General features: G+C 51.3%; 1 protein-coding gene across 1 annotated transcript; it reads left to right on the plus strand.

Moving 5' to 3' along the window:
- The first annotated feature begins 12,055 nt into the window (after positions 1 to 12,055).
- Positions 12,056 to 19,763, plus strand: LOC100902845 (cationic amino acid transporter 4). The gene is made up of 11 exons (XM_029111784.1): positions 12,056 to 12,260; positions 14,939 to 15,036; positions 15,176 to 15,273; positions 15,729 to 15,911; positions 16,052 to 16,583; positions 16,722 to 16,861; positions 16,995 to 17,121; positions 17,281 to 17,482; positions 17,739 to 18,065; positions 18,152 to 18,260; positions 18,368 to 19,763. Exons 2-11 carry the CDS (start codon positions 14,963 to 14,965, stop codon positions 18,415 to 18,417), a joined length of 1,842 nt encoding a protein of 613 aa, XP_028967617.1. The 5' UTR covers positions 12,056 to 12,260; positions 14,939 to 14,962; the 3' UTR covers positions 18,418 to 19,763.
- Positions 19,764 to 20,939: the final 1,176 nt, after the last annotated feature.

A 20,939-nucleotide genomic window follows, 5' to 3' on the forward strand; every position in this document is an offset into this window, starting at 1 on the left:
CATGGCTGTGTACTATATTCGTAATGTAAGAGCTATTGAACGTCCACCGTGAGTTCTCTCCTTAAGCAGGGAATACAACCCTCGGCAGGTCTAGGTCAACAAGGATGAGAGGGCGGGCAGTGTTCCTCGCTTGCCTCGAAAGGCAACACTTCATGGAATCATAATCAGATTTTCGAGCCGGTCTAGCCTAGAGAATAAGTTCCCTCCTCTCCACGTATTGATCGCACAAAAACGGTATTCTCTCGCGAATCTGGAGGACGCGATCGGGCCTTAGCGTTGAAGATTGAATGAATCGCGGATGAATCGAGGTCACAGACAAAGACTAGATTCGATGTGCGGTAGACCGATTCGAGTCAGGCTCTGAAGGAACAAAGAGCAGCCTCAGAGCCAAGAGTGATAAGATTCATATGATGAGTCTGGCTCGGAGACTTCGTTCCCCCGGGAGCCGTAGAAAAGCTCTCTTCCGCCTGAACTGGATGACACGAGAGGCCTTATCAGGTTTTGGGGGACTTGAGCGCCAAAAGGCGTTGGAAATTCCATTTCCTAGTCGCGGGGGCATTTAAAATCCACGTGTGCAGCCAATTTTGGGACCCCGCTGTTCGATATGTCGGGGCCGTTTTTTTTCTAGTGACTAGCTCGACATCGGGAAATCTTCTTTTTGGGAGGGATTCGACGTTCTTCTGATATCTCGAAGAAGAATTTCAATCGCGAGCCTCGATGGGAGAGAGGGAGGAAAGTGATTTGCCGGTAAGGACTTCGTATTCGGCCAAGGTGCCGAACAGTTTGTCATTCTCACCATCGTCCACACGAAATCGACGCCGGAGAGCGTCCGTCTGCAGCTTCGCGGAATGAGGCGGGGAAATACTCTGAGCCGGTTACCAGAGCAGCTTAGATGCTTAGATAGAAGTTGTGAAGCCGACATCTTTCGGGATTGTACATTCATCGACACGAGGGTCTGAAATCTCCAATCGGGTCGAGATTCGTTCCTCGTACAGTGGGCAAGTCGATGGAGTTCCCGCGACACAGCACCTGATCACACTGGCGTATACAGTTTTCGTCTCATGAAGTTGAAAGGAAAGTGCTGAGACCCCGCGAAGAGGAAATCGTTTCTCCTCCTCTTCTGCTTATCGGCGAGTGGCATGCCGACGAAAACTCCGTGCTCATCATCGATCTCGAAGAATCAATCCATCTCGCTTCCTTCTCGCTCCTCCCGGAAAAGCTCGCTAGGCTTTACGACATGACTCGACACATGGGCTTCCAGAGCAGTGTTCTGACACCCTCTCAATGCTCAGAATTTCCTTCCTTCCACCCCAACCCCTTCTGGGCTTCTAGGATTTCCTCTCCTCCCTGACCGGACCTCCGCCCCAGACAGGCGATCAGAATAGCGAACCGTGATCCAGATTGTCGACTATCGCATTTCAGTTAGACCGCAGCTCCTGGAGCGCTTCTGTGAGGCGCCCGTTTGTGGCTCCGTGAATATTAGAGCTTCCGGAAGTGACGGTCTCTCTCGATTTCCACTCCGCGGGAAGATTCTTGCACAGGAGCCCGGCCCTCACCATGCTCGGATGAGGGAAGATGTTGAGATGCTGCCGCGTGCGGACGGAGCTCACCGGTGTGACGTTCAGCAGATAGCTCGGATGGCACCTCACTTTTAGAGGAGGATATAAATACCGATCTATGTATGTACATGATTAATGAGAGGGCTGAGAAAATACATGGCCACCGTGGCAGCACGTCAGCAATGCAAAAGAGGTGCAGACAGAGGGAATCATTCACTATTTACAATTAGTGGAAGATATTGAGGAGATCCATGCTGGAATAATGTCGAATAAAAAACTGCGACACCTTGCTACGACTCTCCTTACTCAGGCGGCGCGAGATAGTTTTTCAGGAAACCCGATTAGGTACCTCCGATTTTCCCGGGTTTAGCGGAGGTGTCATCCTCGTTCGCTGCGACAGGTTGGAGACTTCTTACGGGGAGTTCCGATACCCGGTCGCATCACTAGGGTAGGGACGCAGGTTTCTGGCCAAGCAGCGGCCCATCTCCTGCTCGTCACTCGTGACAAATGGGCAATGACAAAACGGGTATCGCGTGACCGAAGTTTTGACGAACATCCTTTCCGCTTGACTTGTGCGCACGAATGCAGTGGCTATCAAGCACGGTGGCGAAGAATCGAGCTGACTCGAGCCAGAGACTTCTCCAAATGTAAACAATGTTACTCGAGAAGATGAAGAATGGCGGCAATCAGGAGTGAGTGAATGGGGAAGCGAGCGAAGCAGGCGAGAACCGGCGAATCGACCGCGCATGCCACCCGGGAAAACGATCAAACGATTTTCGAGTAGGGGTTCAGACCGAGATCGTCATGCAGCGGTCCAGTCGCCGCGCCACGGCGACCTGCACGTCTGTTTGGGTGCTGCGAGTGGGCAAGCGTGCCAGCGAGAGACTTTTGTCTCCGGTGCTTGCAGTTCTCCGAGCCTGAGCGCGCAACAAAGAGCTCAGCGCGCTGGCCTGCAAACTTGAACGCCGCCACACGAACGCCGCGCTGGCCTCGCCAACGGCAGCGAAGTCTCAGAAAGCAAGGGTGGCGGTGTCGACTGGTGAGTGACCGACCGACCAAGCGACCAAGGGACCGACGGACGGACGACCACACGTGCTTACTCTGATAACGGTATCCTCGACCGAGCACCGCAGGATACGGCTGTTCACGTCGTCGGGTAACGAAGAAAGCCGACTTTGTGCCTGTGCCGAAAATCTCCAGTCGTGCTCTGAAATAGACGCGCGGTGACCGGAGGATTTGAGCGGACGGTTGTCTCGGAGTTCACTGCTCTGAGACATTGAAGAGCTCTGTGTGGCCGACTGACCCAGTGTTCGGGTAGTTTAGTCCGCCAAACACCTCGGTGCTACTTGTTACCAACGAATTCTCGGTATGTTGGAACCCTTTCACCGTGTCAATGTTGATTATTCTAGAATGTATTGATGAACAAAGTCACTTGAGAAGATACCTAAGCGTGGCTGAGGAAGTTCTTCTGTCGCGCCTGTAACCTGTCGACTGCCTGAACTTGTGGTGAAATCATCTTACCTACGTCAAAGAGTACCGCATACACTCACAACAGCAGACTCCGCGCGTGACAACGGTGGATTGCACGCATGCCTTAAATCTCCGCGCGAAGGTTCCCACATTCGGAAGCGATCCCTGTCTCCTCCGGATGGAGAAAGAAACCGAGAGCGCATCTCCTCGCCGCCACTTTTCAGGCTCCTGAAGCCCGTAATTTCCTGACGTTCAATCTCGACGTTCACTCCCACTCCGCACTCCCATCATCGATAGTCGTGCCCGATGATTCACTCTGTCGTGGTGCTTACGGTGCGGTATTCAGGCTCTTATGCGGTCTCTAATGGCTCAAATGAGAGATTTCGGGTGACCGGTGCGAAAGAGAGTTCTCTCGAATCTCTTCGTCTTCAAACGATTCGCGAAACATCTTCAAGGCTTTTCGCAAAGTGGGCGGCAGAGACGGCTCGAATCTGCGAGGAATCTCTTATTGACGGGATGATCTTCGTATCTCAAGATTTCCTAGTTTTTCGATCAATCGACGTCCATTTTTTAGTCCCAGCTCCTCGGGGTCGGAATGCCTAAAAAACATGAGACAGCATAGATGGCTACCACTGGCCACAGAAACCGTAGACCGTTTCGCGGAACTCCCTTTCTTGGAGCTCTGCATAAAGATCAGGCGAGGACTGGTAGGCTTGACCCGGGAAAAATTTCCGATGAGGGAGACGCGAATCACGAGGCTGGAACCTAAAACTCAGGCCCCGAATCTGTAAAAGAGCTCAAATACTGCGGGTCTCCGAGGTCGCCTGAAGCTTTGATCCGTCAACAAGGCCGGAAAACTCAGTCTTTGGGAATCGGTGAACTCTTGTAGTGAACGTGCCATGGGCTTGCATGAGCCTCACCTGAGACAGAGCTGGCTTGAAGCCTCTGACTCTCCTGGACGCGACGTTTGGTACATGAGATTTATCTCCGTATCTGATATGAAGAGCCTCCGGTGACTGATATGCTTATTTTTTAGCGCCAAACGATGGCTGCATGACTCGGACCTCCTTGGAGTGATTCAGCTCGCAGTACTTTTGAAACTTGATCTCATAAATCGGAGAGTTTTTCCTCGAATCGAGGCACGCGCCTCCTTGAGGCACGATTCTCTCGATTCTCGCCACAAATAAGGCGGGCGGTACTGGCGAATTTATGAGTTTCTGGCTTTGTTTGTCAATTTTTAAAACCTGAAAAGAATCGATTCTCGAAGGACGTATGAGGAGAATTTCAATGGTGAGCATCAAAGAGTACGGAACGCGTTTCACTCAGTCGAAGAGCTTGAACGTCTTCCAATAGACTCATCCAGCTGTCAACGCTAGCCCTTGGGCTATGTATAGCGAAAGTCCGCTCAATAGAGTGCCATCAATTGCTCTTGATTGATCTCACATGAAAAGTCGGAGCGCTCCGTCTCCCAGTCGATTTCCAAGTGTAGAAACCATTGGGTACTGAAAAAAGAGCGTTGAGTGTTGAATAAGTAATCGAGTCAAAAGTGGAATGTCTTCTACATATATGTATATGTATCTTCGTCCACACCGAGTCTCTATAAGGAATTCCTTCAGCCTGAAAGCAAGGGATACTGCGGGCAAACTGAGAATATCGGTCATTTGCTCCCTCTAGAGCTCGTATATGATATATTCGCTCGTAATTTCGGTGGATAAAAGGATTCCCCTTCGGTATCGATTGCGGACTGGCATGCTATAGAGAGAAGAGAGGGCGAGCACCGGCACGCGCCCCATATCGTCCAAGCTCCACATGATCTCTTCGACCGAGCGTCTGCTTCTGAAGTTTTCCTCTTATAGTCCCGAATGCGGAAACGCATGCTCCTTGTGATAGCGAAGTATTCGAGAGTCTCTCCAGGGGCATGTCATGGGGGAAGCGAGGGGCCATGGCTCCCTCCAGTATCTCTCTCCGGCCCTTGGGGCTCCATGTCGAGGCAAGGGTCGTCGTCGTCGTCTTCCCCCCCCTCTTGGAAAAAAGCGAGTGTTCTCTCTGGTAGAAGTCATTCTGGTTGTCGAATGGAGTCAGGGGGAAGAGGAGATCTGAGAGGCAGTCTCCGCTCGACAGCGTTTCCGGGGAGACTCATCCGGACACCGATGCAGGAGATCGATGGATCCAACCTCGGAATGAATATCGTCCTCAAACATGAGTTCCTAATGACGTCACCGAATTCAGTCCAGCAGTCAGCCGTGAGCATCGCCTTGTCGAGGCTCGTCCATTTGACGGGACTTGCTTGCTCAGGAGAAGATACCCATCGGAAAGCTGTCATGTATCTGTGATGCTTGACGGTGGAAAAAGATGCCCAAGTGGATTGACATGCTGGATATCGAGCGAACAATGCGAACACCTGTTGGTTTGCACTGTGGAAACTGACACAGTGGAATATGAGAGCTTCCGAGTCTGCGGGGACCGCGGGCGGGGAAAGCGCCCGCCCGACGCTCCAAGAATAAGCCGCAGCGGAATTCGGGGACCCAAACTACACGTATGCCGAGTTCGAGGGTGTCGTTCCACTCGCTTCACTACCGCGAACATTTCCAGCTCGTCCTCCGGCTCCTAAGGCAGCGGTCCTACTGTCCATCGAGTTCGCGGCTGTCTCCCCGTTTTGGCCCAAATACAGAGTATCGGGGGTCAGTGATTTGGAGCCCCCCATCAAGGTTTTGCGCACGGTTTAGATGCTCGATTGAGGTTTTCAGAGTGCGAAGACGATGTTCGATGGGGTCCTCGCAGAGGGAACTCCTCCCGTCAAGACGACTGGGCTGAATCGGAGTTCGCGCGAAACCATGCTGGCTGAATTGGATGCGCGATCCGAAATTCACCAATAGTCCTACATATCGGGGAGGCAGGAATGACTCGGAAAGGCGACCAAGGGAAATGCAAACGGGGACTGAGAGCGACCTGTGAGATTCGGAATCCACATCCATGGATTCGCCGTGCGCAATTTTATTCCGCAGAGAAGTCCCATAGTGTTTTCATGCGAAAGATGCGACCATTTGAGCTAAGAAACCAATGTCGAGTGTCGTCATTGGATATTTTTGCGAAAACTCCCAGGGGAAAGCGCGTTTCCGATAAGAGAAGGAGTCCACTCAAATATCGAACTCGAGTCCTAGCCCACACTGTACTACGTCTCGTGTCACGAGTTTCGTTGACCGAATTTCACTGTTGCATCAACAGCATTCGATTGTGACGATCGCGGAACGATTTCACAGAAGCCCTCACGAGAATGCAGAGATTTCCAAAACAGCGATGGTTTAGATCCGGCACGGAGTGATTGAATTCCAACGCAGAGAAAATCGGCACGCGATCTGTCGGCTGTCAAGTTGACGCCTGCAATGATTTTCTGTCAATTTTTTTTCATCCATCGAGCGCTTCCGAAGGCGAAAGAGACCGCATCCAAGCGTATCGAATAGCAACACCGAAAAACCATTGGAATCGATTCTCAAACATTGAGGTGGGCAAGAATCGAAAACGGAAGTTTCTGGAGACGTCAGAGTCTGACCGCAGAGTGTCCGAGGCCGATTGGATTTTTCCATTCGGTTTCGGCTACTGTTCGGCGATAGGATAGGGGCTAATTTGAGGCTGGCCGCTCGTCATTCGAGAGGCGAAACCGCAGCCGTCCCCGTCGATGCTCGCCATTCACCTCGCCGTTCAGGTCGGCAGATCAATGCCTCGAAAGATTTTCCTGCAGATCTCGATAGAGACTGCTCAGAATTCTCGATTTTCCTGAGTGGTCGATTTCCTTCCGCAACGTATAATTTCTCGATATGTCTCCGACCCCAGCTCCGAAGGGGGGAAGGATTCGCAGCCGAGAGTGGTCAAGAGAGGGAGGGGGCCTGCAATCACCTGCTGGTCCTCTAAAATCGCTCTGGTCAGATGTTGCATCACCACGAGGATTGTCATGCGACGTAGGCAACGTTCGAGCCCGAAACTGCGCGGCGAACGCCGTAAAACCTCAAACCGCGAAAAACCTTGGATCAAGTTTCGTCGCTACGGCCCACAGAGAAATCAATACGGCCCGAGGAAGGTGCATGACGCTAGGATTCTTAATTTGGGCTTCCTGGGATAAGATCGGAATATCCAGAGTGAGCTCGGAAATTCCCATTGCCCTGGGTGGAGATTTCCTCGTTTCTGCGAACTTGGCCCCATCGATCAGTCAAGCGTCAGTGATTGAAAATATAGTGGTCTCTCGGTCAGAAGGTGAACGACAGTTACGAGGCTACGGCGCCAGCGCCGCCTGGCCGCTCGCCCGAGTCTGAAGACAAGACAGGAAGTCTCTTATGTAGGTGGTTCAGTAACCAGTCGGAGAATGCGCTCTATAGCGATGGGCACCAATCTCGCTCGGTCCAATGTGTTCTCCGGGTCGGGTGAACTTTCTGAGCGAGCCCGTCCTGTTGGCTCGATAAGCGGTTCCAGACCTCGTTCGTGTCTTAGTCTCGATTCGTTCGGTCGCTTTGCCAAACGATAGAATGGCCTTTATTTTCGTTGTGACGTAATGTGACGGAGATCCCTGTGCCATTGTGGACGGATCTCCTTCGAGAATGACAGTTCTGACGCCAGCGCCGCTCGGACCGAAGATTCAAGGAATCGCAGGTGACATTAATTTTGTCACAGCGGCGTCTCGATCTGCATTTCCTCGACGCTGACTCGCGGAAGAGCCACCGACGTTAAGTATGGATGAAGTCATGTCGGTGATAGATTTCGTCCAGCCATCGCACGAAGATCACCGCGCATACATTCTCGTTCTTGGGAGTGTTCAAATTACGTCAGACCGACCGAGCACAGGAGTCGCTACGTTTCCAGGCGACACAGCTATGCAATAATATACGTTAAATAGGCTCCCAGCCCGCGCTGATAACATGGAGTCGCGGTCGTGAAGGCCACACGATAGCTAGTGATCAAGATTATGCAGAGACCTCTGAGGAAGATTGCGCAACGATTCCTTGGGAGCTCCCTTCTTCCAGGAGCCTTTTGCACTCGTGAGACTTTCGCTGGCGACAAATCTGTCGAAGATCGATTTGGCCGACGATTGATGGACTTTCCTCCGCAGAACAACATTTCGGAACCATTGGCAGAGATAATCCCGTCTGGCGATCTGGAGCGAATGCTTCAATCGTCTCGGTGCTCACGTGAGCCATCCCCGATTCGGACTGATGTTCCGTCGTGGACCGGAGAGCCTTCCTTTCTGGTGTCTACGATCGATAGGTGATTGCGGTGGCGACTCGCACAGGACCAAGTCTCTTTCTTCCAGTGGTCGGTATTTAATGCCGTGCTTACCAGTCGTAAGAACCCAAAACTTTCTTCTGTGGGGACCAGCGGTTTCCCAATCAGCGGTGACGAAAGCTCCGACTCGACCGCAGACAGATACCACCGTCGAGCGCGATGAAGATCTTCAACCGAATGATCTCATAGGTCTCCCGACAAGACCGACCCGGAACATCGAGCGTCCCATCCGGCCACGTAACAACATCTTAATCATTCCAACGCCTATTCATGGAGACGATCGAAGTCCGATTTCTGCGCCCCTACGGTCTGTCCAAGCAACGCTCCCCAGAGCAACACCAGTGAATGGAGCGCTTCCGTAGATCAAAGCCTTTAGCTGAGACATATCGAGATAACGCCCATGTTACGAATCGGCTAACCAGACGGTGGCGCGGTCACGATAGACACAATGTTTTCATCTCATCGCCGGGGGTCGGCGACTGCGCGTGTTCTTTGAATGGTCTCGTCGATCCCCGAGGCGGCACGGGATTGCGAGTATCCAGTCCACGTTCGGGAAAGGATTCTTCCTAGCCGTGACGACGCACCGATGTTTGTGATACTATGTATGCCAACGGCGAAGGCGTCTCCCGTCGGAGTTTGTGGTAGAGATCACCTGTATGTTGTCCCAATGCTTTTTTCGGGCAGAGAGACCTAAGCAGAAAGCGTGGTCGGAACGCTGGGCCATCCGTGGCCGAGAGAGGCCATTGACATGAATACTCCATGTTGGCCCAACAGTGGATAACCTTGACATGCGATCGCCTTCCAGCCTCGGCTGGGTTTTCTTCTCTCGAACGGGTTCACTCGACTGCCATCCCGCTCAGCTCTCCGCATGACTGCCTTCCGTTTCCTCGGCCAGTCAGTGAGACTAGTGGAACGAGAAGAAGAAGAAGAGTGCTGCATCCAATACGATGAGTATGACGATGTCGGCGAGGTTTTCGAGCGGCAAAAAAATCCTATCTGCCAGACGCAGTCTGCTCCAGTGTCAGGGGTATCAGATGTCTTTTTTCAGAAGGGACAAGATAAGGTCGAAACAGAGAATCGACGCGCCGAAGCCACAGACTGTCTTGGAACACCGTGACTCCAACGTGAGCCAACTGTAACGGACCGTCTGGAAGCTCGAGCTCCATCTCAATGACGACCGAGTCGAGGCTCTCTTGATCGTAGATCGAAAATCGATCTCGATCGAGAGCTCCCCATTGAAGTCGGGAGGCAGCGAGGGCTCGACAGGTCTCACCGAGAAGGAAAGAAGGACTGAAGAGTTTAGTTCCAAATTTGACGTGCGAAATCACCAAAACAAGAGTCCGAAGTGTTCGAGGGGTTTTTCTCTTGATATCGCCCATAGCACAGTAACGGAGATTCTTACGCAAGATTACCCGTCTGTTTCGTGTTCTTCCTCCTGGTCGTCGGACCATTTGCCGGTGAATAATCAGTCTGATTAGATGTCAAGCATACGTACAAAAACTGCGGCAGCATGGGCTGTATCGACCACTATCAACCATGCAAGTCCTGACGTCACGAAGAGGACATTGGCCATGGTATGTGGAGCCGTTGCGTAGCAAGGTTGCTTCCTTGAGAGGAAACTTTTCCACCGGTGTATGTCTCGATCCTTGCTGCAGTCTGAAGCTCAAGGGAAGTCGGCCCAGGACATTAACCCGCGCCGGTATATTTATTCTCGCCCGAAAGCGTTATTCCAGGGATCATGGGAGCTTCCGAGTTTTTCGCGCGGTCCTTCTGCCCTAGATTCGTAGGACTCCACACGGAGCTGATTGATCCGATGGGCGTTCAATAGAGCGTGTCACCCTACCCACGTATGTACAATAGCGACAGGCTATCGAGACATGCGATCTCGCACATTGCTCGAGGTTTCTCTCGACGCTTTGAGGGTCTCCATTCATTGAGGGCTAGGGCTGCGGAACAGGTATGGGCCGAATCATTGCCGTTGAAAATACGAACCCCAATGGACATAGCTCGCCACATGCGGTAGCGAAAGGCGTGTCCTTCTACTCTGCTTCCGTGGGGCGGAAATTGAGCGGGACTGATCCTTTGGTGGCCAGATCATAAATCCTACGATTCGGGAGCACGTCTACTTGTTTCGATCGGTGGAGTCCATTTTTTCGTGTAGGTAGTTTCCAAACTTTGAGATGTGAAAAAGGACGGTTGCACCTTTTGTTGGTCGCCTCGAATACCGTCTCTTTCAGTTCTTTTGTTCAGCTGACCATCGGGTCTAATTTCAGAACGAGTGTGGAGCCCTCCGACGATTGAATCAGCCGATTCATTCCAGCCTCATACAAGACGGGCGTGATTTAGTTAGATCTCCGCTTCCATGAGTCGTTCCGCAGCTCTTCCCAATTAATTGGAGACATCTTTCCTGTTCAATCACTCCCCAAGTAGTTCTCTCGATCTCTTTCATTCTATCGATCGTGTCGACGTCCGCGATCGGCTCCGTGTCGAGGTCATTAGATGTTCTCGAGCTGCTCCGGTAACCGACCCCCCGAGGTTGCCGCACGGGGCCGACTTGCCGGGGGACGGATGAGCCGCTGGACATCCTACTCGAGCTCTCTGGACATGAAGATCGCGTTCGATGGCAGACCTAGAGGTGCTCCGTACCGGAGCCCCATTCCTCGACTCCGCGCACCCTTTGAAGGCGAACCGGAGCCGTGGAGCGTCTCGATCTCTCCAGACCATGATCGCGCTCGCGCGGAGTCATGATGCATGATCTTTGTATCCTGACCTGGAGATGCTGTTTCCCCGAGAAGCAAAACTTCGCCATCCCACCACAGCACTCCCGTCTTTCAGTCAGACGGGCTTAACGGTTTTCACGGTACCAGCCATATATAGTGAGGCCAACTGACGGATCGAACCCACCGATTGGCTCACCGACTCCATCCTCCCGCGTCTCGACGCCTGAAAGAAATATAAAAAGAAAGAATATCTGGTGAATCAGACATCTGGAATAATGGGATCAATCATCATACCTGCCCCGAAGGGTACCATTAGACAAATCGACACGACATCACAGTAAAGCGTCTGGATCCCAGCTAGACAGCGGAGATGGCTTGGAAGTTATCGTATTGGGAATAGCCATAGGTGAAGGTATCGAAGGCATTCCCACGGAAGGCCTGATGGAGAGCCTGCGGAGACTGCGTCTGAAACTGTGACGGAACTCTCTCGGAATGCCTACCGTCGAGCGTCATTCCGTTGAGTGATTCTGTACAAGAAGTCTCACCGAGAGCTGATCATCCGATTACACTTGTCGATCTCTTCCCCTGCCGGTCGTGAGTATCCGCTCTTCCGCTTGTGTTCATGATCGGATTCGACGGAGGGAAACATTCGGTGCTCTCGACAAACTCTCAATCACGATCCATGCTGGCCCATCACGAACTCGGCTCTCCCGCAAAGGGTCATCGCTTGCCGAGCCCGAATCGAGATCATTCGTACGGTTCCACGCCCGGAGTCCCAGGACAACGCTTTCGACTAGTGCTCACATGCGTTACATCGTTTATTGAGCTCGTCTAATGCGTTCGGGCGAGGCATGTATCGCGTCTGCGTCGATGTGGAAGGCATGCTTCCGATTCGTGGGAATCATGTGAATGTATTCAAAAGACGGTCGAGTGGAGGCCCTCGTGGAGGGCCATCGGAGAGGGCCCGATGCCCTCTGCCGGCTTCCAAGGTCGCCGTCTTCAAGTATAAAAGCAACTCTCTCCCAAAAATGCTCCATCTCCTCCGAGCCCTCCACGAGTGAAACCGCGCGCACTGCTTTCAGCCTGAGCTAGAAGACCGGCCACGTGCATAAACGGCATAAAGCTTAAGCTGGTGATCGGGTGTGTCGGAACTCGCTCACGACTAAGGGAGACGGAGACTTACGCCGGCCTTAAACCATCTGGAGCATCAACACCGAGAGTGGGAGCCTACCTTCTCCTTGTGAGCCCTCTTTAGACTTCTTCAGATATTGTGCTTGATAGCAGTGGTGCTCAGAGATTCCCCTTCGAGTCCTTCGCAGACGATACGCTCTTGTTAAGAATGCCTCCTCGCTGTTCTGGGGGCATGGGGAAGAGATCTTGAGGGACTCCCGAGGCTCTTCTGAGATTCCCCACCGCTATATAGTGAATCTGATGCACCGAGAAGCGGAGTCGATCTGGTCCCGCAGTCGTAGAGGACGTTCTATTACTGAATTAGCTATCTTGTTAGTCGAGTCTCCGGAAAGCAAGCTTCTGATTCAAACTCTGGTGCAATAGTCTTGACAGCACTTTGTCGTGGACACTGCGGAAAATCCCGAAGGAACTCTTGCCCCTTCGTGCTGTCAACTTGCTGCCCGGAATTCTGGCTTTTGCCGGGAACCATCGGACACGATCGCCAAGAAGTGTCTGTCAGTCTTTCCCTTCGCTCGTCTGCGGCTTCTTCGTTCATCGACAGTCCTTCTTTCGTCTAGAGATGCCAGAAAACGCATCCCGGACTACTTGGTTCAATTTGGGCTCCACCGAACTGCGCGGCCATACGGATGCATCGAGATGCATGCCCCTTTAGGTCGGGCAGTCGCCGATGCCCGTTTCTAGCGAAGACTCCGATACGCCTCTGATTGTTTTCCTTATATCATCGAGATCAATCTCGTCGACTCGAATAGTGAATTGCACGGACTGAGCCTTCATTCGAGCTGTTCCTTCTCGTCGCTATCGATGGCGAACGCCCGACGGATAACTCCGACCTGCTTGATGGCTTCTCGGCCAGTGAGCTCGATTTCACCGGAGAGTTTGGCGTCCGCTAGTCTACGCTCAAGTAGAGTCAAACTGAAAAAAAAAGGGAAGCAACGACAATCTGACCGTTTAGAGGATCGCGTATCAAATTTCTATCTTGTATCAATGCTCTCCGGCTAAGCCCGTTCCTTCTATTCCTTGTCCAGCCCTCGAAGCACCGAGAACTTCTCACCTTCACATACAGACGCTCCTCGTTCGATGGCCGGAAGATTGGAGCGGCGCTCCTGTGACCCATTCTTGCGAATCTCTTCCCTTGCGCAGTAGAAACGAATTCTGTGAACCGCATTGTTAAAATCGTTGTACGATATAGTGCGCGGAACGGCTAGAGACTGGTGGTCCATTGGCTCGAGCAGAGCAAAGGATTTGCATCGATCGCGCAGTAATGTTGCATGACAAGCAGCTTCGGCGGAACAAGAGTGTAGTCATCCAAATCATGTTTATAGTTGTGATTACTTAACTTGCCGATGCCAGAGGAGTCCTGGCTACCGCAGCCGGGGATATTGCTCTCGTCGTGACCTTGCTTGAAATAAAGTCATAAAAAGGCGAAATTTACCAAATAGGTTTCCGAGGTCCTGTTCGGAGAGCCGACAGAAGACCACTATCGGCGGGCAGCCAGTACGACCGACCGACCGTACGAATATGACTTTGATTGATCGGATGGGTCTCTTGATCGCATACACGATACAATTCTTTGACTGCTTGTAAAATTCTCTGTGCGAACGTGCTCTTGGAATTTTCGGATTCGATCTCGAGCGGCTCTCGCTCACTGCGTATTGAGCGCAGAACGCTAAAGTCCTCCTCATTAGGCCGGTCACGAAGAAGAACAAAAAGTGGAAGCATGCGAGTGAAGAGTTTTTCTGAAAATGTAAACGCCCACTCTGAAATTTATTAGTGGTAAATGTGACCAGCTGAATGCGCTAGCTCGCTCGCCCGTCGAATGCGTATCCGCACCGTGCGCACCCGAGCCGAAATTTCAGATTCGTGGTCGGGGCGTCTTCAAGGTCAGCACCGTACGCTGCCACCTCTCCATGTCGAATCCTTCGCTCTTACAACTCTCGAGCATCTCTTCGAATTCTCACTTCATATAAAATTCTCGTCGAAGAATCGTCTCGTCATCACCACGTTCAAGATACTCCGTGAGGAGATAGGACTCTTCGATCCATCTCCTAAGTTTCCGTTTGAGTCGCGAAGCTCATTCGGAGCAGCGATTATTCCTGCGGACATCTAACGGGAGAGGGGGGTTTTGAGCTGCGCCTGGTACACGGGGGGAGTCTATCGCCATTCCCCAATCAGGGACCTGCTTCCCCGAGGTAGACTGATGAGCTCAAGAGCCATATTCAGACGGGCGTGTTCCACCGAGGGTGAGATTCAGTCAAAGATCATACCTCTGTCGCGGAGATTAGCTCTCCATCCTTATGCGCACCCGCTCGGACAATGTTGATGAAGAGCTTGGATTTGAATCGATGGAGCCGGATCCTAGTCATTAGAAGGGTCTCTTTCCGTTTTAACCGCCGGCGCCATTTGGCCGTCTTGGGATCCGGAACAATCGCTGTTATGTTCCTCTGACCAATACAGCGGTAAAGCGCTCGGAACACGCGACTCCTTCGGTGACCTCGTTTGAATTTTCTCCAGCGGGATTCGAGCGTTCTGCGGCAAACGCGGTCTCTCCGAGCAGATGTTCCGACTGTGGACGCCCGCTCCCAAAGTATTTCGTAGATTAGAAAAATTCGCTTCGAGTCGAGGTTCTGGCTTAATTCCGTCGCTGAAAGGAAGCCGAACGCCCCGCGACCATCCTTCTAGTACGACTGAAGTACGAAACTTTGGCCACTGATTCGCATGAATTTCCAGAGGGCTTGATCCAGAAACTTCGACATGGCTTCCCTCTTCGCGAAGCTAACTCGCAAAAAGCACATGGAGGAGGATCATATGCAGACGAATTTGAAGAGGTAAGTCGAACTCTTTATCGAAGTTCCATCTCACTCGATGAAGGCTAGTGCTTGGCGGCCGGATGAGGCTCGAGCGACGTAAATCCACGTTTCTATCCGAAATGAGCAGTTCAGAATCGGAATTCCGAACGTTTTCCAGATGTTTGACGACGTTCGATATCACGCTGCTAGGCATCGGTCACATGATGGGATCTGGAATTTATGTGCTCACACCCACGGTAGCGAGGGATGTCGCTGGTGAGTCGTTGGTCGGTCGAAACCCTAAATCACCAAGCTGTATCATCCGACTGTGTAGTTCGCAGTCGGTACAATTCAAGCGCGCAAGTGTGCTCACGCGGCTTTGCCATGGATATCTGACATTGGACAGAAACACCCGAACAAATAATGCGGGCCAAGTGTCAATAAATCAGCCCACGTGAGTCGTTGAGCATCCCATTCAGAGCTCCAACACGACGAGAATCGGCGATCCAAGCCTTAGCGAATCGGACTCGACTCCGTTGTGAGGGTACTCGGCGGAGAAACATTTAGCGGAGCGAAGTCAATCGTAATCTCGATAAGTTCCGAGCTTGCGGTTAATTCCTTCGGATATGGTTGCTCGGCGTAGTTGTAGGCTGCGGGAAGCGAAATAAACTCTGGAAGAAATGGCGTCCTAGGCGCATGCAAAATGCTGAGTTTCCGGACACTATCCGCAGGTCCTGCAATCATTCTTTCGTATCTCGTCGCGGGAATAGCCTCCCTCCTGGCTGCTCTCGCCTACGCGGAGTTCGGCGTCAAGTTCCCAAGAGCAGGATCCGCTTACTCCTATTCGTATTTCTCCGTCGGTGAATTCTGGGCGTTCTTCGTGGGATGGAACGTGCTCCTAGAAAACGTAATCGGTGAGTTTCGACCCGAATTCGACCTCTACCTAGGCTTCACGAAACTTCTGTCTTCTGACCCGACATCTTGGAGAGAGGAACTTACCCTCCGAAAACGTCCCTTTACGATTATGGGAGTAAAAATGGACGATTCTTTGCAGGTATTTCGGCCGTCGCTCGCGCTTGCAGCGAATACATCGACAACCTGTGCGGCGGAGTCATCCGAAATTGGTTGATGACAAACATAGGTGCATTGGGATCGTCGAAGAACCTTACCGCCGTCGCGACGACAATCGCTCCGTTGACCGACGCTGCCGGCAACTCGCCAACGTTCGAAGCCTTGGCCATGGTTTCTTCCGGAGAAGACGCGAAGTCTCTGTTCTCGGAGCATGCTGATCTCCTAGCGTTCTTGATCATCGTGGCTTACGTGGCGTTCATGTCCGTTGGAGTTCAAGCGACCTCGTGGCTCAACAATCTCCTCTGCTCCATAAACATCGTTGTCCTGATCGTGATCGTTGGTGTGGGTGTCCACTATGCCGATTGGGACAACTGGAAAGTTGACGAGAATGGTCAAGGTGGCTTCATACCGAATGGTTTCAGTAGTGTATTGTCCGCCTCAGCAACGTGCTTCTTCGCCTATGTGGGATTCGATTCGATCGCGGCTTCTGGTGAAGAAGCCAAGGATCCTCAAAAGTACGTGGATCCTCCGCAAGAATAAGTCTATCTATTTTTTCCAAACTGAAGTGCCGGCGTTCCATTTGTTGTCCGATTCTATCCTATCGCAGAGGAAGAGCTCGTAATGAGATTCCATCTAGATCACATTTTTTCCAGATCTCTGCCGGTGGCCACCCTTCTGTCCATGGCGATTGTCACCGCCTTGTACATATCGGTTTCCGCAGTTCTGACTCTGATGGTGAAATACACTGAAATCGCCCATAGCTCGGGACTTCCGGCTGCTCTAGGCTCGAAAGGTAATCGGACTACGACGAATACGAAGGCGCGGCGATATCAATCTCAAGATGGCTGTCTGGTGGTCGAAACCATCTCTTTTGGAAATCTTCGGGTTGCTCTCTGTGATTAGTAAACGTAGCATTTGCTTCGCAGGCGCTCACTGGGCTGAAATTTCTGTCACCGTTGGTGCCCTCGCTGGGATGTCCACAGTCTTGATCGGGACACTCTATGCTCTGACTCGTATAGCCTATGCCATGGCTGATGACGGGCTAATCCACAGGTGGGTCTCGAGGACTGCGATCAGCTGCAGTGACCTGAAAGCTGAAGCCCTCTTATATAGAACCTGATCAAAAGGTCACCGAAGCGGGAAGCTCTCGATCGAGTTCGATACGAGAGAGGAGAATTAATGCCCCATTGATCGGATGAGTTCTTCCTGCAGCATCTTCGGGAAGGTTGCGAAGAAGTCCCAGATCCCGCTGATCGCCATGTATGTCTTCTCTCTGTTGGCCGCGGTCCTCGCCGTGGTTCTGGATATCGATACCCTCGTAGAAATGATGTCTATTGGGACTCTGTCTGCGTATCTGGTGGTGTCTGGCGGAGTGATCATATTCCGCTACAGGCCCAACACCCTACTCAAGGTAGTTGTGCACCGAAGAGATCCCCCACCCCCTTTCAGAGAAGAATATCGATTCAGCTTGCCATCTTCCCACCTCCCTGATCATATGATCGACGGAGGCTCAGCAACGACTAACACGGCATGGAGCGTCGATTAACGAGCTCTATCGAGCCGCTTTGTTTCGATTAAATAGTTTATAATCACTGACCGCTTGCGAATATAATCTTGACTAACAACACGAATTGAAAGGCGGAACTCTAACTTTCGGATGCCGTTCACAGATGGACCAGGAGATGAAACCTATCGGAAATCAGGCGACGAACGGCGTTCACCTCGAATATGACCCAGCTGGTCAGCATCTCAAACCACGGGTTGAATTCCTGCGCAACTTGTTCCCGAGAGAAAGCAACCAGCAAACGGTGATCTCGGTTTGCGTGAGTCTGATCACGATCTGCACCTTCATTCTCGGATTCTTCTGCAAGTACAACTGGGACCATATCAACGAATGGTACTCGATGATGATCGTGATCAGCTTGATAGTCATCATGATCCTCTCGTTCCTCCTCATCGTGTCTCACGAACAGTGCCAAGAACCCCAGAAATATAAGGTAATGATAGATAATGGTAATTAGCGGAAATAAATTCTACATGTCGGCATTTTCTTTGCATTTCCAGTATTGAACCCTTATTTCAGATGCCTTGGGTGCCAGTACTCCCGGTCTGCTCGATCATAGTTAACGCCATCCTGATGACGACACTCCAACTTCTGACTTGGGGAAGATTGGTCCTCTGGCTCGCAATCGGTAAGGAGCACACTGGGTCTGGAGCTCCTTCACGATCAAGGATGTATTCCGGTCGTCGAGCTCTCCAATAACGCTACCCGTGTACTGATGGCGAAATCTGATTGCAGGTCTCACTGGCTATTTCACGTACGGACTCAGACATAGCAAACTGAACTAAACCGGCCCAGAACCAAGATCGCTCTCAATCCTCGTAGTTCCACCAACACCGGCAGGGAGTCGCGCAGACAAATTCTTTCGAGGCGCACAAAGCATCGTGTTGGAAGTAATGTCCCAACACTTGATATGGATTGACACTGATCGATGTCATTGGAGCATTCGGCTCAGTCTCCCAATTGATTGAACAATCAGTTGATTGTAAATACACTATACAGTTTATACGAATCGCTTCCCTCGTTCAGAGAGCGAAAGTGAAGTGATGTCGCCGGCGAGCAGCTCTTGCGAATGAGTACAAGGAATCGTCTCCATCAGAGCTCATCGTTAACTCTTGTATATTTGACTCGCATTTCTTTGGCGATTTAACCTGCAGATCTGACTAGACGGGCGGGCCCGCCTATTTTCCGTTTCCCAAATATACGACCGCTTAGCCGCGGAGAAGTAGCCGGGGAAGTTTCCGGAAGGGGATTTGAGGAATCGATTTTCTGCTCCCCTTCCGCCAGGGCAAGCATTTAAACGCCTCATGAACGCCCATAAAAAAGCTGCTCATCAGAGACTGCCTTTTCATTTGTTTCCCTCCGTGGAGGGAATCGTGGAAGATTTCCTGCGCAGGTATCAACAGCAGAAATAATCTCTGACATTCGCGGGACCTCCAGTCGAACACGCCCGGTGGAGAACTATCAACTCTCTTTCGGAGCTCGACTCTGAATCTCCTACCGTCCATTGGAGACTGTATGCGTGCTTTTGCAGTCCCCCGAAAGGTGCCCGTATTCTGGAGACTCGCCGTCTGCCAGAGATGGCCAATCTTTCGGGATATTTCTTGACGCTTGAGATAAGAGGTGTTGGTCCGCTGCCCCTACTCGGCTCTCGGCTCGATGATTTCTTTCTAGAGTCACCCTATTTCAATCTCGCTCTCGGAATTCGATTCTTCTTTGTTTTCTGAAGGGACTCCCGATATTGTTACCGGTCGCGATGCGCGACTGAAGACCACATCGTTGATGGACTGATAAGGGCGATAATTTTTGAGCCCAACAGCGCGATACCGAGATCTGACGTTCCTGAGTCCTGCTGACACCTTCGTTCGGGTGGATTTTAACTCTGCGTTGACTGAAGACTCCATCAGAATCCGATAGAAGATGAAGCCTCGATCTGGGCTATAAATATATATACATATGAAGTTATATCACCCCCTACTAATATATATATATATATATACATACATATCATTCACTTTGCTTTGAGACAAGTCCGTCGATTCTCGGGAGCGTTCGTGGAAGCAGCGCTCCTCTAAAATTGTTTTCAAGTCCGATTCAATAAAGAAGATTTCTGATATCGATGTGATCATATGAACGGATCGTCATCAATGGAGCGCTCGAAGAGTTTCACACCTGTTCTTCCCGCCCGAGACAACGACACCAGTTATCTCCCTTTTGTTTCGCGACGCAGGAACGAATTCATCTTCTTCATCCCGAGATTCAGTGATTGATCGCGGAGCGTGAGGATTGACGGGTGATGACGCTGAGATGTGGAGTACAATCACCGATTTCCTTAGAGGTCCGGTAGAAACCTTCCTTCTGCACTGCACTATACATCAGCAAATGATCACCCGGAGTACCAAATGCAATCTAGACGATGACCATGAGAGGCAGCATTCGAGAACAGCGTTCCTCCTATCGACATACGCATAGGCCCCGCCCAGTCGGTGGCGCATTTCGCTCGGCTACGGAAGCTTTCGGTATGTTCTGAATATCAGCAATTCCTCAGTACGGCGAGGAGCCAACTTGTCCAGTGTCTTTCACAGGAACTAGCCGATTGCATAGAGGGTGGTCCCATGGGGAGGGAAAGCTAAGTTTCTCTCGGGGACCGATGGTCAACATAAAGGGAGTTCTTCGCGAGAGTGAGCTGGAGCCAGCAACATATTCGGAGCCTTGGAATGTTACGATGGATGGTGGAGATGGGAAGAGTATTCCGTGGTTGATATGTTCCCTTGAGATATCCCTCCGGGACATTCCTAAGCACTTCAACATAGAAGGCTTTCTCGCGATACATCTCGGAGAATAGTCAACCCTTTATTGGCATCGATGCTTTCGTTATTTGCAGATTACTTCAGGATCTACAAGACTGCCAGCATCAACGGTTCCCGGTCTCACACAACTTCAAAAAAGCAGGGAGTTCGACCTAACCTCGTTCTTTATTTGCAATCTCGACACCAGAAATGTTCTTTTCGGACAATCCAACAACACTTCACTTACTTCGTTTGTATGCTTTCTTACACCATGCATTTTCGTCGCGGATGTAATCTATGTACAGGAGTATGTTTCTCGCGTTCATTGGAGAAATCTTCCGCAGATGGGAACGCCTCAAGATTCTAATTCATAGAACGAATTCACGGAACCAACATACACTCATTTAGAATCAACGCAATGGTAACAAGGATTGCCATCGTGAGAGCTCCGAGCAGCTGAGCGGATCTCAAAGACAACTTTTTTAGCATTTCGACCGCTACCTAAATCGTCAAGTCCCGAT

This window comes from Galendromus occidentalis, unplaced genomic scaffold (assembly GCF_000255335.2).
Source record: "Galendromus occidentalis unplaced genomic scaffold, Mocc_1.1 scf7180000077469, whole genome shotgun sequence".
In the NCBI taxonomy this organism is placed as follows: Eukaryota; Metazoa; Arthropoda; class Arachnida; order Mesostigmata; family Phytoseiidae; genus Galendromus; species Galendromus occidentalis.